This window comes from Lycium ferocissimum, unplaced genomic scaffold (genome assembly GCF_029784015.1).
Source record: "Lycium ferocissimum isolate CSIRO_LF1 unplaced genomic scaffold, AGI_CSIRO_Lferr_CH_V1 ctg640, whole genome shotgun sequence".
NCBI classification, from domain to species: domain Eukaryota; kingdom Viridiplantae; phylum Streptophyta; class Magnoliopsida; order Solanales; family Solanaceae; genus Lycium; species Lycium ferocissimum.
The window spans coordinates 205,659-228,043 of record NW_026726343.1 but is presented as its reverse complement, the minus strand read 5'-3'; the positions used below and the strand labels follow the sequence as shown (position 1 = coordinate 228,043).

General features: G+C 38.3%; 3 protein-coding genes and 1 pseudogene across 3 annotated transcripts; 3 read left to right on the top strand and 1 right to left on the bottom strand.

Annotated features, from left to right (window-relative positions):
- The first annotated feature begins 1,264 nt into the window (after positions 1–1,264).
- LOC132045300 (protein BASIC PENTACYSTEINE2-like) lies at positions 1,265–3,976 on the top strand. The gene is made up of 2 exons (XM_059435856.1): positions 1,265–1,399; positions 2,825–3,976. Exon 2 carries the CDS (start codon positions 2,832–2,834, stop codon positions 3,672–3,674), a length of 843 nt encoding a protein of 280 aa, XP_059291839.1. The 5' UTR covers positions 1,265–1,399; positions 2,825–2,831; the 3' UTR covers positions 3,675–3,976.
- A 6,888-nt stretch (positions 3,977–10,864) lies between these two features.
- LOC132045304 (uncharacterized) lies at positions 10,865–11,497 on the top strand. Its single transcript, XM_059435859.1, has one exon. It carries the CDS (start codon positions 10,865–10,867, stop codon positions 11,495–11,497), a length of 633 nt encoding a protein of 210 aa, XP_059291842.1.
- A 302-nt stretch (positions 11,498–11,799) lies between these two features.
- On the bottom strand, positions 11,800–18,137 carry LOC132045289 (protein OBERON 3-like; annotated as a pseudogene).
- Positions 18,138–19,771: 1,634 nt separating this feature from the next.
- On the top strand, positions 19,772–22,200 carry LOC132045292 (putative clathrin assembly protein At1g25240). Its single transcript, XM_059435848.1, has one exon. It carries the CDS (start codon positions 19,963–19,965, stop codon positions 21,133–21,135), a length of 1,173 nt encoding a protein of 390 aa, XP_059291831.1. The 5' UTR covers positions 19,772–19,962; the 3' UTR covers positions 21,136–22,200.
- Positions 22,201–22,385: the final 185 nt, after the last annotated feature.

Sequence of the window (22,385 nt, the reverse complement as noted above, 5' to 3'; positions counted from 1 at the left end):
TCCCATCAAATCTTAAAGCATGCAACACAAAAAAGGCACTAGATATTAAAAAAAAAAGGGCAAAAATTACATCTCAAGAAATTGCACTAAACTCTATAAATAAATAAAAAATAGCAGAAACTTCAAAAATTGTACCTCAAATACGAGTTCACCCTAACTTTTTTCATTGTAGTTTCCATCAAATCTAACAGACAATAACAACAACAACAACATATTCAATATAATTTCACAAAGTGGGATCTGGAACGGGTAGAGTGTACGCAGACCTTATCCCTACCTCACGGAGGTAGAGAGACTGTTTCCTAAAGATCCTCGATCAAGTATCACAAATCAAAATAGCTATGAAAATGGAAATGCGGCAACAAGGAAGACAAGGCAACTAATAAGGAAAAGAGAAAAAAGCATTTTAATAAGATAATAGTAAAAACAACAAAATAGTTCATTAGCCGAAACACATTAAACAACAAGACGAAAACAGACATCGAAAGAAAAAAAAAACTACAAGTAAGGCTAATAGTACGATACACACGATGCACTAGACTATCACCAAGCCTAATCCTGCCCAAAAAAAAAAAAAAAAAGAAGATAACACTCAACTTCCTACTACCTTCTACCTTAATCCGCAACTTCCATTCCTTCCTATCTAATGTCATGTCATCGGTAAGCTAAAGCTGTGCCATATCTCGTCTAATTACCTCCTCCAATACTTTTTCGACCTACCTCTGCCTCTCCTCGTAGACTATATCTAATTTCTCACGCTTTCACCACAGAGGTCGCTCCCACTTTGTCCCGTATATCGTCATTCCTAATTTTATCTCTCCTAGTATACCCACACATCTATCTCAGCATCCTCATTTTCGTAACTTGCATCTTACAATATAAGAGCTCTTAACTAGCCAACATTCCGCCGCATACAACAAAGTCCATCTAACCACCACTCTGTAGTACTTACCTTCAAGTTTTTAATAGTATCTTTTTATCGCATAAGACTCCAGAGGCGAGCCTCCAATTCATATTCGATAAATACATTATATAGACTAAAAGTGTTAATTTTCGACAAACTTAAAAGAACCAAAATCATTCGATACATACTTAGAAAACTATTTTTAACATATCCTCAAACATAAGAGACCATTTTTGTCATTTTCCTTTAAACAAACTCTATTGTACCACTCCATTAATTTATTACTACTAGCTTTCTTTTGAAGTTTTTTTTTTTAAAAAAAAAAAAATCATAAAAGGGTACCCACCCCTCTCTCCTCTCTCCTCCCTCTTTCTTAAAAGGGTTTCTATCATCTCTCTCTCCTTTCTTCTCTCTCTTCCTTTCTCTCTCTTCTCCTCTGTCTCTCTCTCTCCTCAAGGGGGAAAAAAAAAACCCTAAGAAGCTGTTTACCAACAAGTAAGTTTCTCTCTCTCTCTCTCTCTCTCTCTCTCATATATCTCTTTCTTTAAAAATCTGGACTTTTCTCTCTGTCTCTCTCTTTCCTCATTTGATTTATTTTAACAAAATAAATAAATAAAGAATTCTATTTTTGCATGCCATTTTAATGTTCTGATATTTTTTCTTAGTTTCCTTTTTAGTAATATATTGGATCTGTTATTTCTGCATCTTAATTGTATCAGATCTGTGTTGGAAACCATAAAGATTCTATTTTTATGTTGATTTTGAGTTACCCATTTTTATGGATTTTGAATTTTTTTTGTTGGAAACCATAAAGATTCAATTTTTATTTGTGGGTTTTCATTTTTATTGAATTTTATGTTGATTTTGAGTATACCCATTTTTTGGATTTTGAAATATTTGTGATGAGGGTTATTAGATTTATCAATTTTGTAAATAATTGCTTCATAGCTGATTTGGAAACCCTAAAGATTCTATTTTTATTTGTGGGTTTTCATTTTTATTGAATTTTATGTTGATTTTGAGTAAACCCATTTATGGATTTTTGAAATATTTGTGTTGGGGATTTTTTTGATAACATAAAATTGTATTTTTATTTGTGGGTTTTCATTTCTATTGAATTTTATGAGTACCCATTTTTGGATTTTCAATTATTTGTGATGGGGGTTATTAGATTTATCAATTTTGTAATTAATTGCTTCATAGCTGATTTGGAAACCCTAAAGATTCTATTTTTATTGAATTCTATGTTGATTTTGAGTAAACCCATTTTTGGAATTTTGAATATTCGTTTTGGGGTTCTTTAGATTTATCAATCTTGTATTTAATTGCTTCATAGCTGATTTGGAAACCCTAAAGTTTCTATTTTTATTTGTGGGTTTTCATTTCTAGTGGTTGCAATGTTGAATTTGATGAGTTTTGAGTGCCCAATTTGTTTTGGGTACACATATTTTAGTTGGGGTTATCAAGATTTGTTAAATTTTCTAGTTAGACATTCCATTGCTATTATAAGGTTGATGAAATTGCATGTGAATTGGAATGAAAGCCATGGGTATGGGCTATGTTGCTCGGACTCTTCAAAAATGTTGACGGGTGTGTGTCGGATCCCCCAAAAGCAGTGCATTTTTGGAGGATCCGACATAGTGCAACAACATTTTTGGAGAGTCCGAGCAACATAGGGTATGGGTAGATTTGATCCATTTGCTACTGGCATTGACTGTTCTATTTTTAGATTTGGGTTTCTGGATCTGCTCATAGTATGCTTGGTTGACTTGTGTTTGTTATTTCCTATTCCATTTCAAATCTTTATGGTTCTGTTATGATTGATATATGGAGATTAGGAATTTAATGCATTTTTGTTGGGCATTTCTAATTGTGGCGAAAAAGTTAATGTTAAGTGGTGTTGTTTGCATTGATCTGTAGTTTATTGATGGATGACGACGGTTTGAACATGAGGAACTGGGGTTATTATGAACCTTCCGTTAAAGGGCATCTAGGTCTTCAGCTGATGTCATCGGTTGTTGATCGAGATACAAAACCTTTCCTTACTAGGCGTGAGAATCCAATTATGCTTGGTGCTAATGGGGTGTACCATTCTCGGGATTCTATCATTCCGGAAGCACCTTTATCTCACATTGATTATGTAAGGGACAGTTGGATAAATCACAGAGACAAATTTCTTCATATGTTTCCGGGGAATCCTTACACTACAGTTCTCCCTGAAACTTCTTCTGCAAGTCATTCCATGCAAATGGTACAACAACAACCCGATCCTGCTGTGGAGGAACCACCACCGAGTGTTAAGAAAGAAAGTACCGGTCCTTCGAAGAGAAAGACAGGTGGTACGACTCCCAAAGCTCCTAAAGCGAAGAAGTCGAAGAAAGCCTCATCTGCTGTACCTAAGGAAAATGGGAACCCCCAAAGAGCAAAACCAGCAAAGAAGAGCATGGACATTGTAATAAATGGAATTGACATGGATATTTCTGGTATTCCTATACCGGTTTGTTCCTGTACTGGTGCTCCTCAGCAATGCTATCGATGGGGATGTGGTGGCTGGCAGTCGGCTTGTTGCACTACTAGTATATCAATGTATCCACTTCCAATGAGTACTAAAAGACGTGGAGCAAGAATTGCTGGAAGAAAGATGAGCCAAGGTGCATTCAAGAAGGTTTTGGAGAAACTTGCTTCGGAAGGATACAATTTTGCTAATCCAATTGATCTGAGGACTCACTGGGCTAAACATGGTACCAACAAGTTTGTGACAATCAGGTAGACTTACATAGAGGGTACCAATGCGCCTTGTTTGTTTACTTGTATATCCTTGGGGCCTTTGCAGAGGTTTTACTTGGTACCTTTTTGTTTAGTCCGTGACAATACATGTTTAGACTTTTGATATTTTTAATTCCCAGTAAAACAGTTGTTTAATCTTTCATTTCGTTATTTTGGTGGATTGCGGAACACTGTTCTGGCCACCAAAAGTAGGATGTTGAAAATTCCTTTTCTTGATCGGATGGTTTTTTAAGATGAGCATGTTCATCCATTTATTTTTACTCCTGTCAGTTAATCTCTTTCCAATACCTACTTATCCAAAAAGAAAAAAAATTTATCTTTTAAAGACTGTTCATTCTGTTAGATTTTCCTTCCTTTGCTCCTTTAATCGTATATAGGTTTTTTTTTTTTTTTTTTTTTTTTTTTCATGAGTGATGCTTTTGTTCAGATGAATTTCTTCTAATGCTTTTGCAGCATTCTGCTGGAGATCGTTTTTTGTGGATGACTTGTCTTAGCTTGACAAGTTATTATTTTAAGTCATAGATAATGTGAAGTTTCTTAATTTGGGGTGAGGCTGAAATTCTCCAGTCTAAAACTCTTTCCGAACATGGATTCAAGTTTAGCCTTTATGTGCAATGGCTTCTTGAAAAATAAAATAGATGTGACTGGGAAGACTTCTTGATCATCATGAACTTGCAAGTATTATTCACCTTTTTTTGGAAGTTTATTAATATACTTGTCTCTGCCTGTAAATAGGCTTGATTACTTTTTTAACTCGAATTTCATTTACGTTACATTGGCTTTCTTGTTGTCACGTGAATTGCTGCATTTCTTTTACAGGTTGATGCACGATTAGTATATGTTGAGTAACAGACAGTTAAAGCAAAATTTATAATCTGTTGTCTTGACGTGTACTCTAAAATGATTCTCCATTACATAATTCAAGAGGAGATGCAGACTCCGGATACCTCGTGAAATGTCACGGATTATTAGCTTACTTGGCCGAGCTTCCAAAATTTGCTTATTTTGAAAAGTGCTTTTGGATGATAGCAGTTTGTGTTTGGCTAACCAAATTGTAATATACTTTTGTCAATATTATAGCATTACTTTGTGCTTGGTCTGAAAATCAGCTTCTGCAACTACTCAAAAACACTTATTTCCCCCCTAAAAGCTTGGCCAAACACCTCAACTTTCTATAATAAGCACTTTTTGAAAAAAATAAGCACTTTTAGCTTCCTAGAAGCTTAGCCAAACAAGCTATATATTTCCCCCCTTGGCTTCTTGTTCAGGTTGGTCTTGGAGGATTGCGTTGGGTGGGGATTGTTTGGAGATACCATTCGATATGTGTAGCTAGAATGTCAAATTAGAGCTCTAGGCATGGTCTAAAGTTGCTCTTTTCGTATCTGAATTCTTATTGTAGATATTCTTGGTTTAGCGTTTTGATAGTTTGAAATGCGTAAATAACACTGTTGGTGACAGTACTAATGTTCTTTCCTTATCATACTGTAAAGCTTATAACTCATCCTCCTAAAGTTTAAGCTACAAATTTTACCATAAAGGTCGCTTTTTTTTTTTGGGTTATAGAGATGAATCCAGGTTTTACAAATTCAAAATTATTACTCATCCCTTTTTAAGTCAATGGATGATAAGAAGTTGCTTAATTGGAAGAGCTGAATTTTGCTAATCACGAACTTCCCGAACATGAACTCAAGTTAGGCTGCTTTAGCTTCTTGAAGAAATTAAAGTTGTGATTAGGAAAGACTTGGTTTTCATGAATGTGCAAGTATGACTCATCCTTTTCATGTCTCTATTATGCAACTATTGTTGAGGTTTGAAAAAAGCCTAATAATCAGTTATTATGCATGGAATCATGGCTTTATCTTCACGTTTTAATTTCATTATATCATTCAGTATAATGATATGCATGCTGGCATGATAGTGCTAAGAAATATATGCATAATTATGGCTATCATCTACTTAAACTAATGATGAGCATGGAGTGATGCAAAATGTGAAATAGCTATGTGTGTGTAGACGTTGTGTAAATTTACATATCTTATTTAATGACACGATATTTTGATCTTTTTGTTCCAAATTAGCCTCTTGAGCAACTACTGTTCACTTGTTGGACATGTTCTGTTTTCTCTATATGCAAGTAGAGACTGGAAGACTTAACTGGAGTATCATTTCATATATGCAAGTAGAGACTGGAAGACTTAACTGGAGTATCATTTCATAGTGTATATTTGAACAGTTTGTGTTGTGGCTGTCTTGTATGCTTGAAAGCTTGTCTGAGAGTTATTAATAGTTCGTGTTGCTCAGTGTGGAGATAAGATTCAAGATGTACAATGCTAGCATGCCAAATTAGAGTTTTGCGCGCTGGGCTATTTGTTGCTCTTTTAGCTTGGATATGTGTCAATAAAGTTCTTTAGCTGTTCGTGTATCCCAAAAGATGTGATCGCAAAATTGCGATGAGGGGTTGAGAACCATGAGGCCTCAGGTTCAAATCCAAAATACTATGCAACTATTTCCTCTCTGTCCAAGCTTTTGTGAATAGAGGGACCTGACACTTGTGTTGGTGGGAGGTATCCCGCACGTAAGTTGGCTCGAATAATTAGGTCATTAAAAATAGTGATATGAGGGGTTAGGGAAGATGCAAAGAGCTAGAATGACTTGACAACAATCTTTTCAGTGGGACCTTGTTGCTTGCCTATGCATCGTCATTACAAAGGGCCGTAGAGATTTATCCTCTTTTAGTTTTAAGGGCTTCATATAGGCACTCAGAAGTAAACAATCTTATCTATCTATTAGTGAAGACGCTTTATCTAATGAAATAGGAAGAAGACTAGGATAGCAGTCAAATAGGTAGGAAGAGACGAACGACCGGAGTATCATCCCAGGCTTAGTGAGTTGGATCACAAGTCTGAATCTTGTGCTATCGAACCAAGCCTATTGCGGATTCAGGATTTTTAACTTGTGGATGCCCAACTGCCTTAAATCTCGAAATGCTACTTTGAGATTGGGTGTTCATCCAGTATTTTTGTAAGTTATATTTAGCTTTCCATGTAAAAATTTATGAAGGTTGTCTTTGGTCCCAAACTAGCGAATTCAAGAATTTTAACTCATGGGTGTGCCACTACTTTAAATCTCGAAGTGCTACTTTGAGATTGGGTGCTGAGCCAATATTTCTGTATGCTAACAAATAAAAATATAAAGATAATCGTCAAAAATATAGCTCAAGTATCATTTTTTTGTGAGTTTCCTACTTGAACAATCAGGTGTTTGTGTTTCCTATCTAAACTATTAATCAAAACACTCTTGTACTATTAAGTGTTTGTGTTTTCTATCTGAACTATTATCAACTATTTATAAACACACCTTGACTAGTATATGATAGTGCTGGAAACTCGCAAAAAGGTGGTATTTCAAATATGGTTTTGACCATTATCTCTTATATTTTAAAAAAAAAAATCAATTAATTCCTTTGATTATCCGCGTGGAGTGTTGAGGATATACACCACGCATCATCAGTTATTAGTCGAGGTGTGTTTTGATAAATAAGTGGTGATAGTTTAGGTAGGAAACACAGACACTTGATAGTTCTGGTAGAAACTCACAAAAAAGTGATACCTGAATTGTGTTTTTGACCGTTATCTCAAAAATATAATGTCCAAGCAGAGCACAACGGCTTCTTGAACACCTACAAGCTACACTATAGGTCCGTCATAGCTTTAGATGAATTTCTTGATTATTTTAAAAAAAAAAAAATGGGGAGCTATTGAAGTACTCAAAATCTATTGATGATTTTCTTGGTTTAGCATTTTGGTAACTGAGATGCACAAATGATGGGTTACTGGGGACAACTTGTGGTGTAGTCCTGTGCCTTCTCTTCTCTGACTGTATGTGACAGAGATTTATATTTTTGAGCTTAGTACCTTTTTAGTACTCTCTTAACAATTCCTTGTTTCTGAAAATATATCTAATGGCTGTATATATGCATCGAAGAGCTAAAGAGTTGGCTGCTATTTTCAAGTTCGAAAACCTAGTAGAAATGGGAATCGTGATATGTTATAACAGTATGATTCTAGATACAGGTAATGGTCTTGAATTTTTTTCTATAACCGAAAAGCCTTCGTGGATCAATGACGCACTGTTCTAATTTTGGTAGATAATTGGCTGGTCCCTCTATCCTTTTGCTGACATTAGGTGTGTTCAGATGGGTTTTGGTTAAAATCAAAACTAAATCAATTTAATCGAATTTTTAGTTATTAAACCAAATCAAACATAATATAAATTTATCAGTTCGGTTATTCTCGATCGTTGTCGGTTTTGTTGGTTTTATATCTACTAACTTAAAAATTTGATCAAACAACTAGCAATTTAATGCATTAATTATTTTACTAAAATAATTATAACTACATCCAAATTGGCCAAACCAAATTAACTTATTTAGAACCGTAAGTCCGATTAAAACAGATTTGTTTGCATTAGAAGAGTTGCAAACATCCATACCGTCTAATGCTCAATCACTTGTTTGTGAATTCGACCGGCCACAAGCCCACATAATGTCTTCAATGCGGGGTCGAAATAGCAGAACTACGATAAATTAGACAAGGGGAAGTATAAAAGACACCCGCAAGGGTGGCTCAGTTGGTTTAGCATTTGGGCCCATAATCGGAGGTGCCGAGTTCGAAGCCTGCTACATTAGTTCGCGGAAGGAGCGTAGTTTACCCCTGCGACCAAGATAAAGACCACGGGTTCCATTGTCATCATAAAAAGTATAAAAGAGGCATAATACTTTTAATATGATTTGGTCAACTGACCTATATGAAAAAACAATGTAAAAGAAAATGGCTAAAGTCATCATAGACCCCTGAACTTGTCCTAATTTTTCATTTAGACCCTCCAACTGAAACATTGACCATCTGGACCCTCGAACACAAGCTAAACTGTGTCATTTGCACACAGCCCAGATCAAGTGTGGTGCGTGAGCTACACTTGCAGTGACATGGAAAAATAGACCAATAAAAATAAGCCATGTCAACAAAAAAAATTAATTTTACAATCTATTTAAATAATTAAAAAAAAAAAATCTGAAAAACCCAACCCATCTTCTCCGATAGCCCACTTCGCCGCCGCCGCCGCTTCAAAATCTATTTAAATAAAAAAAAAAATGGTGCCGTTTTTCGTCGGAGATTTGTTTAAATAGATTTTGAAGTGGAGTGGCGACGGAGGTAGTGGCGGCGGCGAAGTGGGCTATCGAAAAGGATGGGTTGGGCTTTTCAGTTTTTTTAATTATTTAAATAGATTTTAAAATAGGGTTTTTCTTAAAATTAATTTTACTAATTAAAAAATTTTAAAAAGAAAAAATTTAGTCTCTCACGCTCTGTTTAAAGCGATTATGCGCGCGTGTGCTAAGTCGGCATGATGTGTTCAAATGACACAGTTTAGCTTGTGTTCGAGGGTCCAGATGGTCAACGTTTCAGTTGGGGGTCTAAATGAAAAATTAGGACAAGTTCAGGGTTCATCGATGACTTTAGCCAAAGAAAATACAAAACTATCGACGAAATAATCTCTCGCTAAAGATTATATCTCGTTCTTGTGTGAAGTAAATGATTCTCAATTTATAGAAGTCCTAAGTCTTTTTCCTTTAAGAAAAGGATTAGTTTTCATTTTAGAAGCAAAGACAATTATGATAAGTGAAGCACAATTAGTACTAAAAGAATCAAAGTTAAACTAATTAGAAATCAGTGTTTCTGCTTCTTGATCCTCACAAGTCGCAATGCTTTGCAAACTATCATATCTTTTCTTTCACTTGGAGAGCTGATATTTCTTTGATGGCTGAACATTCATCCTCAATCATTTTGTCAAACAGGGAGGAATCCTTAGCATCATTTTGATGATGATCAGTAGTAATCATAACTTTTCTTCCACTTGAAGAGCTCATGATGTAGAAGGAAGATGCAGGAAAACTGGATGAAAGAAAATGTGACAAGCCATCCGTGTTTGTTAATAACAGGAAATCAAAATTAGTTCGAATGTAACAGAGATGTATGAAATAGGGCACATGTCAGATGACTCATCAACAAACATACCCAGTGAAATCCCACAATGTGAGGCCTGGGGAGGGTAAAGTGTACGCAGACCTTAATCCGACCTTAGAAGGTAGAAAGACTGTTTTCGAAAGACCCTCAACTCAAGAGAAAGCATGACAAAAAAGGGTCAGATAAGGACAAGCAACTCAAAGCAGTATGAAAATGAAAATAACGAAAGCGAAAGAGTCATGATAAAGCAGTCCGAAAAAAGGAGCAGTAGATACCGCAGATAAATAAGATAATCAAAGTACAAGAAACAACAGATAGTAGCAGAAATCAAAGGACAAGAAACTATATTGAGCAAAACTGCGAATACTATTACGAAAGGATAAGCGAGTCTACCTACTAACCTTCTATTCTAATCTGGGTCCTCTATAACCTTGTATCTAAGGTCATGTTAGATGACTCATATTATTGATAAATGGTACTAGTATACAACACTGGACATATCAACTGAGATTCTACTGACTGCATATAGGTAAATAACTTTCCATGGTTCTTAAAAGTTCAAATAATTCCTCACAAGAGTACGCCACAGTTAAAGGTACCTTATCTATGTAGCTCTTAACATCTATATAGAAGGTGGGTTTTGTCTTGCCAAAACCAAACATTAGTCCGTCATTAATGTTTAAAAGCTCAGGGTAAATGACTTGAAGCATTTCAATGAAATATTTTGGATAAGTAGCACTAAGTAAAGCTATATTTCTGACAATGAAGTGAATATTTTGTCATAATTCATTGTTTAGGTTTCTTCTAAAGAGCCAGAAATATAATTGAGAACAACTTAAAGCTAAACAAATTCCATTTCAAATACCTCTAATTTGAACAATTTAATGCTCATTATTCATTAATTAGAAAAGCTAGCACTCTCCCTTTACAAAAATGTAAAGCTCATAATTTAGTTTCTTTTTCATTTCAAGAAGAAGCAGACCTCTGTTGCCACAGCTAATGGCTTATTAAATTAAGCTTACACAGATAATCAATCATTTTGATGAGTAAACATTCTCAACCAAATACATTTTAAACTACAGAAGCAACTCACAACCATATAAAAGGCATAAGACGAAAGAAAGAAAACCAACAAATGCTTTTGGATCAAATGAAGATTCCAGGCCAAGCTAGTTGGATGGTGAGAAAGTTGCTGGGTACTAGAGATTTGCTGCCTCAGGTTCAATGGAACAATACCAAGAATAAGAGTAAAATCAAAGAGATCTATTTGCAGTTACTGGACAATTTACCTAAGGTGGAATGGAGATATACAATGTTTAGAAATTCAGCAAGGCCAAAAGCAATCTTCCACCCATGGTTACAGATACAGAATAGACTACTGACTGTAGATAGACTCTTGAAATGGGGTATGCAGGTGGAACCTAAATGTGTGTTTTGTAAAGGGGTGGATGAGACCAGAGACCATATATTTTTTGAATGTCACTATGCACAACAGGTGTGGTACAGGCTGATGAGATGGCTCAAGATACAGTGGCTTGCTCAGAGTTCATGGAGGCTGCAATACTTGCTGATCTGGGCAAGAAACAGAGGAAAATCAAACCAAGCTAATGTTCTTAAGATGGTATATTCAGAGTTTTGGTTTGCAGTATGGAATGAGAGGAACAAAAGAGTTTTTGAAGACAAGGAGCAGAATGCTGAATGTGTAGCAAGGGAAATTGCTTGCATATGTAATGTTAGGACAGTAGTTAGCTGTAGAGCTTATTTGCAGTCTTGTAATTTCTAGCTAGTCTGCACTACTTTGGGTGGTGGGGGTGTACCTAGTACTGGGGACTGAGAAACCCTCCCTAGGAGGTGTGCTCGCTCTTCAGTATTTTGGGTGTCTTAGTATGAGTTTTGCTGGTTTAGTGAAGTGTTGTAGAGTAGTAAGATTAAGGAACAGTAGGCGGAGTTTGCCTCTGGTTTTGTATTGTCGATTGGTAATTAATAAAGGTCCACTAATTACCTAAAAAAAAAAAAAAAAAAAAAAAGGGAGAACTTCACCGTAGAGATATGCTCCGCTATCTGAAAGGACAAATAACACCAAATCTAACAGTTGAAATTAGAACGAATAAGGCTGTTTTGGTACTCACATTTGAAAAACTGAAAGATGAAATTGCAGGCGTCTGAAGGAGAAATCATCTTTTTCTCTAGCTTGTTACGCAACCCGTAAGTTATAGCATGCAACTCTTTACCTTTAAAATCTTCACTCCCATGGAAGATTTTTTGAACATAGTCAAGCTCTTTAATTAGTATTTCCTGACCCCAGTTCTTTGCACAGCATCTGTACATCTCTTTAGTGAACCTAAACATTTCACTAGCATGACCACAACCAAGACAGTGAAATTGCATCTCAGTTGTTCCAGATGGCCCGTTGATACTTGGACCTGGCTGTAGGAAATCAATCCGTGCCTTGTATTGATGTATCAAAGTTATTATATACAAAGTAGGTATCCCTAATTAGAATGATACTAGCCTAAATTACAGGACCTGATTACAATACATAAGGAAGGGAATATTTACAATATTTATACTATTACATAGTCTATCACACCCCCGCAGTCGAAGCGGGAGGTTGTCGTACGCTTAGACTGTCCCTGAAATCATCAAAGAGCACGCGCGGAAGACCTTTAGTGAAGATATCTGCGATCTGGTAGCGGGACGGGACGTGAAGGACACGAACTTCTCCACGGCAACTTTCTCACGTACGAAATGTATGTCCATCTCAATATGTTTAGTGCGTTGGTGCTTGAATCGATTACCTGATAGGTATATGGCACTAACATTATCACAATAGACTAATGTAGCTGACCGAATTGGACAACGGAGCTCCAAGAGAAGGTTGCGAAGCCAACAGGACTCAGATACTACATTAGCAACGCCACGGTATTCGGCCTCGGCACTCGATTTAGACATAGTGGGCTGCCGTTTGGATGACCAGGAGAGGAGGTTATCGCCGAGGAAGACACGGTAACCGGATGTGGAGCGGCGAGTGTCCTGGACAACCACCCCAATCTGCATCGGATAAGAGACAAGAGAGAGCATGGAGGACTTGTACGGATGGAGACCAAAGTCAATAGTACCTTGAATGTATCGGACTATGCGTTTAAGAGCATGCATATGGGCAACCTTAGGATCATGCATGTGAAGGCATACTTGTTGAACCGCATAGAGATGTACGGTCGTGTGAATGTAAGGTATCAGTAACGCGCCGGCCAACTTACGATATTGGGTGGGATCATCGCAAGGAGGCCGGCCGTGGCACCAAGTTTGGCTTTGGTGTCGACCGGTGTCTGACTGGGCTTACAGGCAGTCATGCCCGCACGCTCTATAATGTCTGCTGCATAATTTTTCTGAGAGAGAAACATGCCGTGTGAAGTCCGGGTAACAGCGATACCCAGAAAATAGCCCGAGAGGGCCCAAATCCTTCATAGCAAATTCGGCACTAAGCGGAGAGACATGATGGATTTCCGAGAGCATCAGAGGAAGCTGTGAGAATAATATCATCAACATATAGCAGAATGTAAGCAATGTCAGAACCTCGACAATAAATAAAGAGAGAGTGATCAGATCTGCTATGTGAAAAACCAATGGTGGAGACATAGTCTGCAAAGCGTTGGAACCATGCACGGGGAGCTTGCTTAGGCGGTACAACGATTTCTTCAAGAGACGGACATGATGGGGATGCGTGGGTCCTTAAACCCAATAGGTCGATGCATATAAACGGTCTCATTAAGATTACCGTGTAGGAAAGCATTCTTGACATCCAACCGATGAATGGGCCAAGAGTGTGTAAGTGCGATGCTCAAGACAGGTGCGAATAGTAGCCGGCTTGACGACCGATCCGAAGGTCTCGTCGCGATCCAACTCCAACCCGTTGAGACTTTGCCATCACGGACAAGACGGGCTTTGTGCCTCTCAAAAGAACCATCGTCGAGAATTCTTTTTATGACAAAAAATCCACATAGAACGAATAAGATTCACATCGGGGGGACGTGGAACCAACTCCCACGTCTTATTATTAATTAGAGCATTATATTCATCAACCATGGCAAGCTTTCATTGTGGTCATTTAGAGCATTGACAGGATTTCGCGGGAGAGGCGAGATGGAGAGAGGGCTGGAAGTATTTAAGTTGAAAGGTTGTTTGGGTTTGAAAATCCCGCGTTGGCCTCTAGTAACCATGCGGGAGGGGCTGGCTGCGGTGACCGCGGGTGGGTGGTAGGGCTGGACGCCGCGCCACGGGTGGGGGCTGGGGGGGGAGGGGACAGCTGGGCCGTGTCCACTGGTGACTGCTGGGCAGTCACGGGTGGGGCAGTGGGGGGAGGGGGCTGCTGGGCCGTGTCCACTGGTGCAGGAGCGGTGGAGGGGTGGACCGAGGGAACGACGGGAGGAGCAGGTGGAGATAGAAAATGCAAGGTATATGGGGAAATGCCATGGTCCAAGAATTCATAGGACGTTGGGGAGGGGGAGTGCAATTTGGAGAAGGGAAATTGAGTTTCGTCAAAGAGGACATGCTTAGTGAGATGATGATTTTGTTGGTGGACAAATCATAACACTTATATCCTCTATGATTCAACGGATAGCCCAAAAAAACACATGGGGTGGATCTTGCTTGTAACTTATGAATAGTCGTAGATGGGAAAAGTGTGGATAGCATAGACACCCAAAAACCCGAGATGAGAATAGGAGGGGGTTCGTTGATAGAGAACTTGGGTTAGTGATTTATGCCTAAGGACTTTAGTGGGAAGTATATTGAGGAGGTAGGTGGCCATTTGGAGAGCATGATGCCAAAAAGAGGGGGGACGGAGGAGTGGACAAGAAGAGTGCGCACTATGTTGTTAATGGATTTAATTTTTCGTTCCGCTTTGCCATTTTGAGGGGATGTATGGGGGCAAGAAAACCGAAAATTTATACCATTGGAGGCGCAAAAAGATTGAAATTGCCCATTTGCGAATTCCCGCCCATTGTCACATTGAATGTTTTTAATGTCTCTTTCGAATTGAGTCCGTATTAATGCCTTAAAAGATAGAAAGATAGAATACACTTGGGACTTGTTAGAGATAGGAAAAGTCCAAAGAAAATTACTATAATCATCAAGAAAGAAAACATAATAGCGGTGCCCATTAGAACTTAAAACGAGGAGATGTCCATAAATCGCTATGAATAATGTCAAACGGCATAGTAGTAAACGACAACGAATCGAAAAATGGCAATTTAACATGTTTCCCAAAGGACAAGAGGTGCAAAAAGAAGTACGGGCCCTATTACATTCAATTAAGGCATTACTACGAAGAGAACTAAGGATAGCTTTTCCGGATGGCGAGGGCGGGAATGCCACAAGCTAGGTGATGCGGCAAGGAAGGTGGATGGTGGAGTGGACCATTCGTGGCATTGAGAGGATACAATTCCCGGTGCTCTCACATCTCATTAGGCGGCTCCCCGTCGGTAAATCCTTCACGAGAAAACCCAAGAGGATCAAACTCAACGAAACATTATTATCCTTAGTGAATTTACGTACGGAAACAAGGTTTTTGATGAGTTTTGGAGCATGCAAGACATTTCGGAGACGTAATTGAGCATTAGGTGGGGGAAGGGATGTATGACCATAGCCTCGAATTGGAATAGTGCTACCATTACCAACAATGATTCCAGAATTATTGCTCAAATTAAAATAAGACGTGAGAGTACCTGAGTTGGCAGTCATGTGAGAAGTCGCCCCGGTGTCCATGTACCAATTGTCATCCGGTTGATGCAAGGATAGATGTATGCATGGCTGCCTCCACGTCTGTCGGAGTGTACCCCGAGTTTGGCGGAACGTGCATGGAATAGGCCTGCTGAGGCCGAGGACCCGCGCCAAGAATGCCGCTGCCAGGCCGCGACGTGGCGGGTCGCCGCCACCGTCTCGTCTCGTCGGGTACGGGGGGCAAGCGGCCACCGCCGGGGCGGCCGGTGCAGGAGCAGTAGCCCCCTCGCCGGTGGCCGTCCGTCGGCCACCGGCCACCACCGGGCGTCCGCGGCCGCCGCGCCTTGCTTCCGCGGTTAGCGTTGTTGTTGTTATTTTTGCCCTTGTTCCGGTTAGAATTCGCCACGATTATTATCACGTCGGTTAGCGGAATTATTGTGACCGCCAGGTGGTGGAGAGGGAGTGTCATTATCAACAAGTAGAGCCGCGGGGTTGGAATCGCGGGCACGTTCCTTGGCAGCCGCATCTTCAAGCTTGAGTCTGGAGCACACTTCAGAGAAAGAAGGCAAGACATCTTTCACGTTGAATGGTGGTGACAAAGTGTGCATACGTCTCCAGTAAGCGGCGAGAAGTCGCAAGACCAGACGTTGATCGGACACTGGCGACCCGACGTTGGCAAGCTGATCCGTGAGAGACTTGAGCCTATTGTAATAGGCCATAACTGAGCCGAAGTCGGCCATTTTTGTGGTGGTGAATTCCGTCTCAAGGTACGCCGCCCGTGAGTGTTTGTTATCTTGGAAAAGTTGAGCAACTCGATTCCAAGCCTTCGGCAACATCATCCGCCACGAGAATAGAGGTAAGAATATCATGGGAGACGGTGGCGTATATCCATTGAAGGACCACCGCATCTAGGCGTTTCCGGAGCGGAAGGTTAGCCGCCTTTGTTGCGTCATACGCGGTGAGTTCGACGGTGTCAGTGGGTGGTATGATGTGCTCGAGTACGGAGTGAACGCGGGCTAGGACTTTGAATAGGGTTGCCCATTCGTGATAATGGCCGGTTTCCATGTCTAGAGTGATTGGGATTAAGGATTTCACATTCGTGACGGTTAAAGCAGGAAAATTTTTGTTGTCGACCATGGGAGGGAGAAGAGGAAGGAGGAAGGGGACGGCTAGGGTTAGGGTTGAAAGAGAAAGAGAGAGGTGGACGGCTAGGGTTTGGGAAGGAAACCTAGTCTGATACCATGTAGTAAATCAATCCGTGCCTTGTATTGATGTATCAAAGTTATTATATACAAAGTAGGTATCCCTAATTAGAATGATACTAGCCTAAATTACAGGACCTGATTACAATACATAAGGAAGGGAATATTTACAATATTTATACTATTACATAGTCTATCACTGGCTTTATAAGATTTCTTTGAATAGCAAATACAACATGACACCAGTGCACGCATATGTCACAGCCTACCCAACTGCAAGTACCATTGGCATAATCTAAGTTCAAACATACTTGACACATGCATGCATTGCAGAATCCTTTGTTTCTCGAACAAATTTTGCAATTACAATTATCAACAGGTAACACTCTCTTGCAGTAAATATTTCGACACTTTTGATAAGCAAAAATCTCCATCAATTCAGTGGCTTGAAGGTGGTTTTCCAAAGATAAGAAGCTTCCGAGACCCGTTTTTATGGCAACAAGAATTTCCAGTTGGGTCTTATTACACTTTGAGAAAGTCTCAACAGTAAGATCAGATCTGTCGTTAAGCGTGTCCTTAAGACTGACCAACAAATCTTTCTTCTCGGGAATTGCAATTAAGCTTGTCAAATATTCCTTTGTTGATTCAACAGTTTCATTAGGAAGCTCTTGAACGATCCGAGCCATAAGAGGAATACACCCTGAAACTATTTCTCCAAGGATTCTCTCTATATTTCCTGTTACTCTCGAATCACCTGATTGACCATCAATTGTTGGTGGTGACTCGAACAGGAAAAACGAATTGCTATCAGAGCTACTAATCCTATCAACATCATTATCACATATTTCCTTATTGACCAGTTGACAACTTAGAGCTAAACTACTTCCAACAGGATGACCTGGCAATGTAAAATCTCTTCCTTCAACTGGCCTAAACCGGCTAAAAACCTACCAATTAATTCCCTCCACGGAATACTCACTATCCTCTTTTGAACTCAGGGTACGCGAGTAGCTAAGGTTGTGGAAAAGGGATGAGAATAGCACGACGACAAGGAGCCGTTCCTGAAATAGCCGATCCTTGTATTGTTATTTGATAGTTCAAGTGAAGATTGTAGATCAACATCAGGTAAAGCCAAAGAAAGATTCAAGGTTCCAGTTTGTCGCTTCTTTTCTCTATTTTGTGCCTGAAATTCCTCATTCTCAGCCACCCTTTTAGATGAATTCCCTCTACACTCATTCAACTGAAGAAAATTCCTCTCAAATCTTATGTTGCTGTCCTCATTTTGATCATCAAAAACAACTGTTTCTTTCCCCTTATAACTAACCATTTTCTCAGAGGAACTCAACAGATTCTTCAATGAAACGTCTTGTTTTGAGTTTACACAAAGGAGAGATCTTGACAGTCACAAGTCCCGGTCTTTCTTGTCGGAAAGTCAGCTATAGAAGAGTCATCACAACCCATTTTCATTTGGGATGCTGATTCCTCAAGAAAATGAACACCCTTTTCCTGAAATTTCCCAAATATATGCTCATCAATGCTATCCATAGTTTTCTCCGTTTCAATTTGCTTGTCTGGTTTTAACGAGTTTAAGAAGATAAAAGAAGAATTTTGAATATGGTAGTTGTTAACTAAAGATACGTAGAATGTAGCAAAATATCCTTTAATCTTACGTGGAAAGCAAAAAATTGAAATTAAAGAATTGCCAAAAAAGGAAAGTAGGACAATAAATTGAATGTATTTTTCTGTCAAATTGTTTATACTGGCTTTTGAACGAAGAAATGGAAAGTCAAAGAGGAACTAAAAATAAAAAAGTAAGAGATATAAAGGTGACTTCAGAAATGAAATTGAACAACACCTTCAGAGAAATTTCGAGCTAAGTTTCTTGAGTTCATACCCATCCCGCGTCTTCACTCTCTCTCTGACGAAAATTACTTGCAAGTTGTATATGTGGGATTAGTCCAAGAATGTATGATATATTTATGCCACTATCACCATGATTTCTTAATTCATCAAAATACAACTTACATATTTATTAACTACAAAAAATGAGTACCGTAGATCATAATCTTATAGTTTAAAATATTGAGAAAAAGGCCAACTTACAGGTTTACAGGCAGTGAGGGATCCAAGATTTTCACTCAGAGGGTTCCGAAAAAACAATAAAAGCTAAATATAAAAAAAAAAAAAATGTCGTCCCTCGGAAGAACACCCTAGACCACTTGAGCTAACCTTTTGCATTTGTTCAAGGTATTCAAAAATTAATATATGTACATAAACACAGAAAATTTACCCTATATATACAATATAATTTTTTGCCCCAAAGATGCTTCTCCTCCTTTCGTCTCCCATCAGTTTTTCTTCGCTCTCATTCCAATACATGCCTTATCTGTTTCTTTGTCTCTCATCTTAAACTCCATATAGCTTTTCTTAAACCCATGTATATTGGAGCATACTACAAAGCCATGCAAGGAATGGATCAATACCATGGCAAGAACTTTGCAAAACATGCATGAAAAGCGAAAATACCATCTTTGTTCCGTTTACTTTCTGAAGCCTGTTAATTGTCAAAGAGTGAAACTGAATGAAAAGAACAAAAGAAGATGCTATACAATTTTAGTCCTATTCATGTGTGGCTAAGCTTATAAGCTGGTCAAATTTTTTTTTTTTTTTTTTAATTAAAAGTGTCTATAAGCTAAAAGTCATCCCAAAGAAATGAAATTGGGAGGGGAGTAAGTAATGGAAAGAAAGTGGGAAGGAGGAACGCAATTCATAGAAGAATGACTCGGTGGAAGACTTATGACTATACGGCATACTTAAGACATGTAAATTAAACGAAAAGTGCTTTTTTAAAAATCTTTTTACTGGTCTTTTAAAATCAAAATCGCCATATCCACACTCTTTATAAGCGTAATTGACAGGCACTTTAGTCACATCAGTTAAACAAATGAGACATGACTATGTGGTCAATAGTTAGAAGTGTTTATTACATGTGTTTTTATCAAGTAGAGGAGGTATCAACTTTGCAAAATCGTGCAATTTAGAGTGACGATTAGTGTACTTTTTTTTTTTTCTTCTCGTCAGCGTGTCCATTTTGTATTAAACCTTAAAGTCAATGGAAGCTGTGAAAGTTACATTACGAATGATATCAAACATTTTGAGTCGTCCAAAATATAAATAAAATTTTATGTATACATCGAAACGAAGAGAGTAATAATATAAATAAAAAAAACAAAAAAAGAATACCACCGCAAAAATTCTTCCAAAGAACATCCACAAGAAGAAGAAAAAAAACAGGGGAAACAGAGCAGGGGATATCAACAAAGCAATGAGGCTATGGAGAAAGGTTTCCGGGTTGTTGAAAGATCAAAATAGCATATGGATTGCTAGCTTATCACGACGAACATCTCTCCGGAATCCAGATATCGAGGCTGCTGTAATCAAAGCTACGAGCCATGATGAATTCTCCATGAACATGAAGAACGTTGATCGCGTTTTTAGATGGCTACGTTTGTCATCGACAAATCTCAAGCCCCTCATTTGGGCTATATCCGTAAGAGCAGAGAAAACGAGGAGTTGGGTTGTTGCAATTAAAGTTTTAATCTTAATGCATGGCCTTTATAGCACTAGGCTCCCTTGTGTCCAAAGAATTGGGAGGTTACCATTTGATCTCTCCAATTTTGAAGACAGGCATTCAAGAAAATCAGAAGAAATGCATGGGATTAATGCATTCATTCGAGCTTATTTCGCGTATCTTGATAAAAAATCGGATATTCTCTTCATGGAATTGGAGGAAAAAAGAAGCATGGTGAAATTCAACAACAACATGGTGGTGCACAATCTTGAAAATGAAGAAAAAGAGAATTATTCTATGGTTCAAGATCTTGTTTTGGTTCAAAAATTGCAAACTTTGCTCGATATGTTGCTTGAGACTAGGCCATTATCGGATTGTGCTATTGTCCCTCTTGTCCTCGAGGCAATGGACTGCGTTATGACAGAGATTTTTGACGTTTACAGCAGGATTCGCTTTGGGATTGCTCGTATTTTATCGAAGATTAATTCAGTTGGCAAAGTTGAAGCCACTATGGCTTTAAAAATCATAAAAAAGGCTAATATCCAAGCTGAAGAATTATCTCTATATTTTGAGTTTAACCGAGATATAGGGGTGAGAAATGCAGAAGTTTGTCCAATAGTGGACCAAATACCAGATGAAGAAATCAAAGAACTTGAAGAAATCATCAATGGGGTTTCAGATAAATCTGAAAAGAACGATGAAATGGATCGAGCCATCGTGATTCATGAGAATCTTGGAGAAAAAAAGGACTCTGAAAGCAAATTGAAGACGATAATTACTGATCGTTGGGAGACTTTTGATGAAGGAACTGCAATAGTAAAATATACACCAAGAATAAATCCTTTTGCAGATTATTCGGTACCTACTAGCTCGACTAATACTGTACCTGTTAAACCTCAAGAATTACCGGATTTAATTAGCTTCTAGTAGCAGTGATCACTGCAAAATTCTTGATTTTCCATGGCTGAACATCAAATGTAATGTGGAACAAAAGCTTATAGTATCAAACAAGAGAGAAAAGAGGCATTTTGTTTACTCCAATATATGCATATTTATATATAATATCTGAACTTATGTAGATAGAAAATTTTCAAATGAAATATTGTCATGTTATGTGTGTTATAATGTCTGCAAGTTCGAGCTAATCCTTTGTCTAATAGCTCTGGGGTAGTAACTCGAAGGGTGACCGCTTCTAGGCAACTTTGAGCATTGAGAGATGCTCGAAAATGGATATTATTAGGAGGGATCTGCAAGTCTGGTCCAGTCAATCATAATTTCTACTTTGGCGGAAAAGGGTAGTGACGTTGATTCACGAGAAGCTCAGCAAATTCTTGAAAAGATATTCTTTGCAACTTTCATAAGAATTGTCAAAGATATATGATTTTGGGATAAGTCTTATTCGGAGCAACCGCTTGTACAAAGTCTTAAAATCATTTTGGAGATGAGTCGTCCTGCGAAAATATATCTTATTTGTGGGAAAGAGTCGGATAATTGTGGTACTAGCCTATATATTTTTGAATCATTTGAGATTCTGTAGCTAAATCTTTTGGGATTGTTCGTGAGATGGCAAATGATATATTATTTCTATCTTAATCTGTAAACTTGGCTCTTACTTTTGATTATATGTTTGATTTATTCATATACCATAGACTACAACGGTAAAGTTGTCTTCGTGTGACCTATAGGTTACAGGTTTAAGCCATAAACACAGTCATTGGTGCTTGCATTAGGACAGACTGTCTAGGGGTGCGACCCTTCCCTGAACCCTATTAACGCGGGATGCTTTGTGCAACGCGCTGCCCTCCTTTTTTTTTTTTTACCACACAGGCAATCCCTCAAAATTGCCAAATTTTTTTCATTTAGACATTTTAACAGAAATGGAATGACTAATAGTGTACATAAATAGTAAATTTTGCATAACTAATCCCTACATTATTATTTTGCATAATTAATACCTGCGTAACTAATTCTTTTATTACTAATACCTGCATAACTCCCCGACAATCAAATTACCCCTTGGATTTTTCCTACTTTCTTGATAGGAAAAATGCAAAGTACTTTCACTTTTTTCCTTTCAAGTAGAGTACTTTTCACTCTAACTACCACATGCTTTGAGAAACTTCCATTAACTACCCAAACTCTAATGATATTTTGACACTAAGCACCGAACTTCTCAT

What these genes read in the sequence shown, in the direction of transcription:
- LOC132045304 (XM_059435859.1), top strand. Translation starts at nt 10,865, where the DNA reads ATGAAGATTCCAGGCCAAGCTAGTTGGATGGTGAGAAAGTTGCTGGGT.
- LOC132045300 (XM_059435856.1), top strand. Translation starts at nt 2,832, where the DNA reads ATGGATGACGACGGTTTGAACATGAGGAACTGGGGTTATTATGAACCT.
- LOC132045292 (XM_059435848.1), top strand. Translation starts at nt 19,963, where the DNA reads ATGAGGCTATGGAGAAAGGTTTCCGGGTTGTTGAAAGATCAAAATAGC.